General features: G+C 33.7%; 1 protein-coding gene across 1 annotated transcript; it reads left to right on the forward strand.

The window, feature by feature from the left end:
• The first annotated feature begins 47 nt into the window (after positions 1-47).
• Positions 48-8729, forward strand: LOC147834508 (uncharacterized). The gene is made up of 7 exons (XM_087276556.1): positions 48-237; positions 5610-5655; positions 7391-7594; positions 7698-7724; positions 8213-8242; positions 8320-8394; positions 8486-8729. The coding sequence occupies exons 1-7, from the start codon at positions 172-174 to the stop codon at positions 8536-8538; spliced, it is 501 nt and encodes a 166-aa protein (XP_087132682.1). The 5' UTR covers positions 48-171; the 3' UTR covers positions 8539-8729.
• Positions 8730-8953: the final 224 nt, after the last annotated feature.

The following is an 8953-nucleotide window of genomic DNA, read 5'->3' on the forward strand; positions in this document are numbered from 1 at the left end:
TGTGTCATCATTGATCATCACTGTACATGATTTTCTTTTTTTTTTTTTTTTTAAGCAAAAAAAACCCAGAGTCATGACATATGCATATTTGCATGAGTAAGCTTTCTATTTATTAGTTACATTCATCGAAGAAGGAGGAGTAGTGGGGTGGAGCTTGCAAGTTTTTAAAGAATGCAACCTAAAGTCTGTAGGCATATCTCAACGATCAAAATGGACCACAATGGCATCACTGTAATGGTGAGTAATGTTTGCTTATTTCCTTTTTTTGCATGAAGTGTTCACGTAATTATTCACCCACAATCACTGAATATTCATCTTTCATCTAAGTTCAAATCTAAATATAGTAGTTTATGAACTGTTTTTCAGCACATGCGATCTAGTTTGTAGGTCGATAGTGATAGAGAAAACAGGAAGTCTTGCCTTAAAAACCACATATCTTAAATTATCATCAATGCATCCTCCATAACATTCTTTTGTTCAACTGACATGCCCACCATGATGTCTGTTATTATACTAACATATTAATATTGCAAAAGTACATAATTATCTACATCGAGAAATAACCATGAACCAAAATTCAGTAATTAAGCTGTAAAAAATAGTTTGTATATTTTTCAAAACGTCCAGTTGCTTTGCTGTCAGTTATTTAGGAGTCTGAAATTTGACTATATAATCTGTGTGTGTGTGTGTGTGTGTGTGTGTGTGTGTGTGTGTGTGTGTGTGTGTGTGTGTGTGTGTGTGTGTGTGTGTGTGTGTGTGTGTGTGTGTGTGTGTGTGTGTGTGTGTGTGTGTGTGTGTGTGTGTGTGTGTGTGTGTGTGTGTGTGTGAGTGTGTGAGTGTGTGTGAGTGAGTGAGTGAGTGAGAGAGAGAGAGAGAGAGAGAGAGAGAGAGAGAGAAGATAATTCATGTGTTTTATACATATATATAAAATACAGCCATAAGTAGGGCCAGACAAAATCCCCGGACGCTTTATATGTGGAAAATTTTGGTAAAAATCTGTGGATTTCTGCTGAATTATTTTGGGAGTATAACTAAAACCTTAATATGTGAAATTAAAAATATATATATATATTTTACTTTTATTTAATGTTTAAAATGCAAATCCAATTAGATTCATTTGGTAAACAAAGCAAGTCTCTTATATAATATATCTACTAAAAGACAGAAAATAATACATTACAAACTGCATTGTACATAAATCGGATGAAGATTTTTATATAAGTCAATAATATTATTGTTATTAATTTAAAAACTCAATAAATGTACACACATTTACTCAAGTAAATCAACAGAATTAATGATGGGCTAAATATCTGCGGAATTCTGCGCTCGCAGATTCCGTGGGGGCCTACCCATAAGTAATTGTTTACTTATAGTAAAAAAACATTTATTGTATAAAATCATATGCAAACATTTTAATCTTAATACTCAATGTATGTTGTGGTGTTTCATAGCTAAAAATACATAAATAAGATAAAACACATGTAATACAACCAAGTTAACCATAATCATTTCCATTTTAAAGCCCTTCTCATTCATATCCACAAACAGTTGCATATATCTAGCCTAGCTAAACTTAACACTACCAACGCAAAAGGATGATAAACAAGTGTGAGTGTGTGTATGTGAACTTGATTTTATGTTCTGGGGCAGAACTGAAACCTAAATGTACCATTTGTGGGGACTTATGTTACAGTGATGATCTAAACACTTTACAATAAGGTTGTATAAGTTAATATTTGTTAATGTATTTACCAACGTGAACAAACACAGAAAAATGCATTAGTTACATATGTATTCATTCATGTTTGTTAACGTCAGTGAATGGAAATACAGTTGTTCATTGTTAGTCCATGTTAACTCAGATTATTATCTAATTCAGATCATTTCTAATATCTAACTCCGACATGACCTAATGTTAACTATGAATTTGGATGTTAATAATGCATTAGTAAATGTTGAACTATGATTAATCAACGCTGTACAAGTACAGCTAATACTTTAACTAACATTACCTGATGAAACCTTATTGTAAAGTGTGACTAAATATACGGTCTATATGATATAAAAATCATTATGTCTCTAGAGCGTCCCTTGTTTGTGTTGTTGTTTCTGTAATTATGCAACCCATTTTTAATAAACTTTTTTTTTTTTTTTTTTACATAAACATGTTGCCGTTTGCTTTGCTGGAACATGTTTTTTTTTACTTCTGCTTCTGGACTTCTCATGACTGACTGGAGCGGTTTTAACTCGGGATGACAGCTAAATCTGCACTCTGTGTTGTTAAACACCTGCTACTCCTTTATCTTAACATTTGCAGTTTTATAGTTATTCAATATCACAGGGCTTTAATTCAGCTTCACTCCACTTTCTAAACCTTTTATGTCTATATTTTATATGCAAATTAATAATTGTAAACAGTATAATAAAAAAATTAAATACATAAAGCCCACCACAAAAAATGTAGAACATTGTGTAGCCAGTCAGCCATTGTGTAGGCTAGGCTATAATGATAACAACAGAGATGTCAGATTATTAATTAGTTTTATGAAGGAAGAACCAACAATTATGTACAGTATACAGTATTGCACAATACTGTCCACTGCCATAGAGTCCCTACATACATACATGCAAACAAGGAATCTATTTTTATATCGTTATTCCTTGAATCTATCAAGGAATAAAGATAGATTAATTTGCAAAAAGTGAAGATTGAGATATATCCACCAGCCATTGGACATCAAAGAAGTTGAAAAAAAAGAATGCAATAATGTAGTCCTCAAAATATTACCTTTCCTTTTTTTAAAAATTACTTTTGTTTCATTATTATTTGAATGAGCATGTAAAAAAATCCATAAACCTTTGTGAAGTTTGTTGTGTTTTTCTGCTATGTGACTTGCACATTTTCCACTTTTATGTTTAACAGATCTGCTTATCTTAAATTATTAGATGAGTTTTATTTTCAGTTTATTCTTCTCTTGGGATTCTACTTTCTGTCACAGGTATTTAGATCATTCTGTTTATATTAATTGATTATATAAAGTGATATTTGTATTAAACACTGTATATGTTTAATATGTGTGTTTCAGCTTAATGAATTTGTTGTTGCTGCTGTTTAAATAGGCTAGGTGTAGTCTAGTGACATTTTTTCGGACTTAAACAAGGTTTAGAATCTGTCCAGAGGCTGAAGTAAAGACCTGTGACAGTAAGTAGAAGCTCAAGTCAAGAATAAACTGACAAGTGATCTAAAATGTCATTATAACACTGCCTACTGCACCTTTAATGTCCAAATTTATCCTTGTTAACATTAACACCATGAGTTAACTAACAAGTGTTTTCATTAACTAACATAAACAAATACTGTAATAAACGCATTGTTCATTGTTTGTTCATGTTAGTAAATGCAATTACTAACATTAACTAACTAAATGTTATTGTAAAGTGTGGCCACAATCTAACACATCAAAAAAAAAAATAAATAAATAAAAATAATGAAAAATTTTTTTGCTGCTTGTCCAAACAACTTATTTAAAATGAGCTGAATGTTTTTTGGGGAATCTTAACTGTTCTGTTTTGTGGCCAGTTTACTTAAACTAGTTTTGTTGAATTCTGAGTTGAACTCTTCATTTCTTTGTGCAACACAATATAAGTCATCTCGGATCCTGATAATGATCTTTATCACAGTACAGTACCATTTCTGTAAATTAAATTATTTAATAGTTTGTATATTATGACCACATGTAAAGGTCTATTTCTTTTTTGCATTTTAAATAATGTATTTAGAAATTTACTTAGTATTTCTCACTTTGCTTAGAACTTCAGGGCAAATGTTTGATTAAAAATGTAGAAATATCAAAACAATATGAAAAATGTTATAAAACTTTTTAAAAAATGAATGATTACAGCATTCCTAGAATGGTGTGTAATGTTCCAGTTATATAAATTATGAAATAGTATTCCTGTAAACAATGTATTTTGTGAATTTGAATCAATATTTAGGTGTGTGCCAAAAAATAGAATATCGAGGGAAAGTCCATTTATTTCAATAATTTGTTTCAAAAAGTGAAACTTGTTCATTATATTGTAGGCTCCCTGTGTCTCAATCTAGTCCACAAATAATACAAATCCTTGAAATTGTGTCAGTCTGGATTAGTAGGTTTCAGAATCACGGGGAAGACTGCTGACTTGATGGTTGTATAGAAGACCATCATTGGAATGGAAAAGAGTGCAGTATTCAAGTGTATTAATAGAGTGTTAATGTGGCTAGAGGGAAAATGTGGCTGGAAAAGGTGCACAAGTAGGACCTCTGCCTTGATTATCAAGCGTCAAGTGTCAGAGCATCAAAAACCACAACAAACAGACATCTGCATGACATGAGCTACAGTTATAGGATTCTATGTGTTAAGTCACTCCTAACCAAAAACAACATAAGAAGTGTCTGTGCTGGGCTATAGAGAAAAAGTACTGGTCTGTTGCATAGTTGTTCCAAGTCCTCTTAATAACTTTTTGTATTTAATTTGGAAATCAAGATCCCAGGGTCTGGAGGAAGAGTGGAGAAACACAAAAGTCAAGCTGCTAAAAGTCCAGTGTAGTTTCCACAGTCAGTGATGGCTTAGGGAGCCATGTCATATGCTTGTGTGGGTCCATTGTCTTTTATCAAGTCCACAGTGAACGCAGCTCTATACCAGGACGTTTTAGAGTACTTTGTGCTTTTTACTGCCGAAAAGCTTTTTGGAGGTGATGATTTTATTTTCCAGCATGACTTTGGACCTGCACACAGTGCCAATCAGTACCTGGTTTTAGGGCCATTGTATGCCTGTTCTTAATTGGCCAGGAAACTCGCATGATCCTGACCTCATTGAAAATCTATGGGCTATCGTGTAGAGGAAGGTGAGGGAATAGAGACTCTGAAGTGCAGAAGAGCTGAAGGGTGATATTAAAGCAACTTGGGCTACGATAACTCCTCAACTGTGTCAAAGGCTGATCGCCTCTGCCACACCACCTACAGTACAGTAACACACTTTTCAGGACGCCAACATTTATTCAAGATCCTTATTTTATTGGTCACATGAAATATTCTAATTTTGTGAAATACTGGATTTGAGTTTTTCATCTTTAATCCATAATTATTCAAATTAAAACAAGTCATGGCTTAAAATCTTTTACTTTGTGTGTAATGAACTAATATAACACACAAGTTTTACTTCTAGACTTTCCCTCTATTTAAACCTTTTAGCACACATCTGTACTTTTTATTTTTGCATAATTTATTTGATGGTATTATACTGTATATGACGTTCCAAAACTACAATGTGCAGATTTATATATACGGCTACACAATGCCTTAACCACCTTTTTAGTGGCCATGATGTTCATGATATTTCATTTTATTTAAACCAGATTTTTTATTTATTTATTTATTTATTTATTTTGTGTGTGTAACCGGAGCAGTAGTAGCCTAGTACACTTAAACTCGCCAATTCTAAACATTTAAGGATGCAAATCCAAGCTTTGCACTCGGTATTGAGAAACGGGTGTGTGTCTGTGTGTGTATGTATGTGTGTTTATATAGACTGTGTATGCAATTGATGTGTGTTTTCTTTTTGCAGATGATTTTTATTATTTCTTGGTGCATGCCTACTGCAGTCCCAAATGGTAATTGTATTTATTTATTTATTTCATATTTAACTGGCCTTAATGATTTGAATTATATTTTCATTAAAAAAAGACAGTTGTTATTTAAACCCCTAAAATGTAGGCATTTTGGTTACTGTCATCATGCTCTTAAAGATATGTCAGTGAAAGCTGTTTGAGATCTAAGATTTGAAGAAAAAGCTGTTTTTAGACATTTTTGTGATTACCGGATCTGTGTGTACAGTTATATATAAATATACAGTAATATATAAAATGAGTTATTACAACTATTATGTTTAGAAATGTGTTGAAAAAAAAATCCTCTCTTCATTAAGTGAAGTTTATTCATAAACTAATTTCGAGAGGATCACGTGCTTATGATTTATCACGGCCAGTCTCGTATTTGCTAATCACTAATCTTCCAATCATATGAGCCCTAAGGCACCATAAATAGCCTGTTTTCAGTTCACTTTATCTTCGTTTGGAAGAAACCCCCCTCCTCCCCTATTCTCCTCCTTTATCTGTGATTGGGCGGCACGGCGGTCCAGTGGTTAGCACTGCGAACCACACAGCAAGAATACTGCCGGTCCTAGTTCTATAGGACCGGTGGGTGTTTCTGTGGGGAGTTTGTATGTCCTTCCCGTGTCCGCGTGGGTTTTCCCCGGGTTCTCCGGTTTCCTCCCACCATCCAAAGACATTCAACATTCATAACAATCAAGCATTTGTCTAACCCCTGTGTTCCCTTAGCTACAGCAGCAGGGGAGTTCTGAGATCCACCGAGCTCGGGCTCCCTTCTTGCTCTGCCAACGGGAGGAAGCCCCGGGCTCGAGGAGCCCTTGAGCTCGGGGCTCTCTCCTGGGACAGCATGCCAAATAAGCTTTGTTAAATCATCAGCTAAGTGTGAACTCTTGAAACAGAAATTGGGGGAAAAAATAAACAGGTGGGCGAATAATTCTGACTTCAACTGTAAGTGGTGAAATTGATACACAATATTGACACTGTTGTGAGAAATTGGAAAAAAGTATAGCTGTGACTTGCACAAACAGATTACATATCCTTTAGTACCTCTTAAAATGATTTGTGATTTGATGAACTTTGAAATGTAAACTGGGGATGTTCATTGCAGATGAGTGTTAAACTTTATTTTCCATGTGTCCTATCCTTTATTCAGTCAAGAAAAGATTATCCAAGCTGTTCCTAAGCTACACATGAATGTACATTTGTTTTAGCCTGAGGTTTATTCATGTCACATTTCACTTTTGTTGTACAACCACATTACTTTTTTTAATTATATATTTTTAAGTGTCCTTAAATACTTTTATAAAAAGTAATAATTAAAAAGTCGTATATTTGACTTGATGAAAGCCTGATTTTTTTTTTATAAGCAAACTCTCCCCTCACATAGAAAGTAAAAAAACCAAAACAATGTAAAACGCTACTTTCATTAAAAAGTATACCACATTTAATGGTGATGCAAGATTCTAATACTGTATATTACTTTTAAAAGTAACTTTCCCCAAACTGCATTTAACATCAGCAAAAAAGATTTGTCAACCATTAATCATTATTACTAAACTGCTAAAACTTGTAATGGATAAAATTACAGTTGCCAGTCAGAAATAATTATAAGGATTTGTATTTTTTATATCTATTTATTGTTTTTTTGCAGGAATTCTATCTGGTGTTACCTTCTTTCTTTTTTTTTTTTGTTCTTGGTCGATTATGTGCCTGATTGAATTGTGTTTTGTATTTGCAGAAAACTGCAACTACACAATGGTGATGATTCAGAGTAAAGACAAGATCGTTTGCTTTGAGCCATTGAATGGAAACAACCCAATCTGTAGCTCTGACAACTCAACATCATCATGTCAAATCCAGCACAGAAATGGAGAGACTTGTATTAAGTGGTCAGCACACACTATACTGTGCATGGATTCTTACAAACAAATCAATCTTAAAGGTAATACATATCACAAAACTTTTCAACAAAGCAATGTCTGGTAATAATAAATGATCAATTCTGATTTTCATACAGAAAAAAAACTTGTTCTTTAACACTGCAGGAAAAAAGTGTGCCCGTGACCAACAAGGTGAGTCAAAACAAACAGTAAATAAATGTAAAATAAGGGTGGCATGGTGGCTCAGTGATTAGAACTGTCCCCTCAGAGTAAGAAGGTCGCTGGTCTGAATCCCAGCTGTGCCAGTTCGGATTTCTGTATAGAGTTTGCCTGTTCTCGCCGTGTTCGTGTGGATTTCCTCTGGTTGGTCCAGTTTCCCCCACAGTGCAAAGACATCCAGGTGTATTAGGAAAACAAAATTGGCTGTAATGTATGATTGTGTGTGTGAATGTATGCGGTTTTTAAGTACTGTGTTGAGGCTGGAAGGGCATCTGAGGTGTAAAACATATGCCCGAATAGTTGGCGGTTCATTCCACTGTGGCGACCCCTGATAAATAAAGGACTAAGCCAAAGCAAATATATATGAATGTAAATAATATTAAAAGTTAAATATTAAATTATTTATGATATACTTTATTATTTATGAAATTTTATTAATAATAATGTGTTTTATACTGTAGATATCAGCTGCAGTGGAGAATTCACATCTGGTAAGTTTCTGTATTTAATCTAAGCATTCATAACGTATGATGTATTTTTAAATAAAATTCTATTCATCACCCTAAAGAACCAGATTCTGAAGAACCTGCAGAACACAGTGAAGAACCCTCAGAACCCAATACTGCATCAGCTCTGTCAAAGAGTAAGACTACAGAACTATTCAATTAGTACATCTTCGCACACATCTTTATTAATATTTTATTTTTCATTATTGTTTTTTTCTTTTTTTGCAGGCTTTCCTCTAATTGCAGCATGTGTTATGAAAGCTATGTGTGGCTGTATTTAAATACGAATCCATTCATTGATGTAACATTTAGCTATATTTAAGCTACATATCCTACATTTATATTAAGCTAAAACACTCTGTTTAATGTATTGTTTTTTGTCAATATTTTTCTCATTGTTCTGTTAGTAGTCTTCTGGTGTTTTCATCATTCTTTCAATTAAAGAGCCCATATTATGGGTTTTTGAAAATTCCCCTCCATGTAGTGTGTAACACAGCTCTAAGTGAAGTTAAGTATCCAGCTAAGGCTTAAATCTGTTGGTGTACAGTGTTTAAAACTGTTGATTCATCTATAAAAGAGTCGACTCATAGTGCTTCAAACGAGTCGCCTTGATACCGATTCATTAGGTGTTTCGCCATGACGTACGAACGAAACCAAGTTATTCACGTGCACGTGCAAACCCGGGAGATTTCAAAC

Source organism: Danio rerio, chromosome 12 (genome assembly GCF_052040795.2).
Source record: "Danio rerio strain M-AB ecotype USA chromosome 12, GRCz13ab, whole genome shotgun sequence".
NCBI classification, from domain to species: domain Eukaryota; kingdom Metazoa; phylum Chordata; class Actinopteri; order Cypriniformes; family Danionidae; genus Danio; species Danio rerio.

Excerpts from the sequence above, each read along its gene's own strand:
- LOC147834508 (XM_087276556.1), top strand. The coding sequence starts at position 172 with ATGCAACCTAAAGTCTGTAGGCATATCTCAACGATCAAAATGGACCAC. Across the intron at positions 5,656-7,390 it reads GCCTACTGCAGTCCCAAATG|AAAACTGCAACTACACAATG; the intron begins GTAATTGTATTT and ends TTGTATTTGCAG. Across the intron at positions 7,725-8,212 it reads GTGTGCCCGTGACCAACAAG|ATATCAGCTGCAGTGGAGAA; the intron begins GTGAGTCAAAAC and ends TTTATACTGTAG.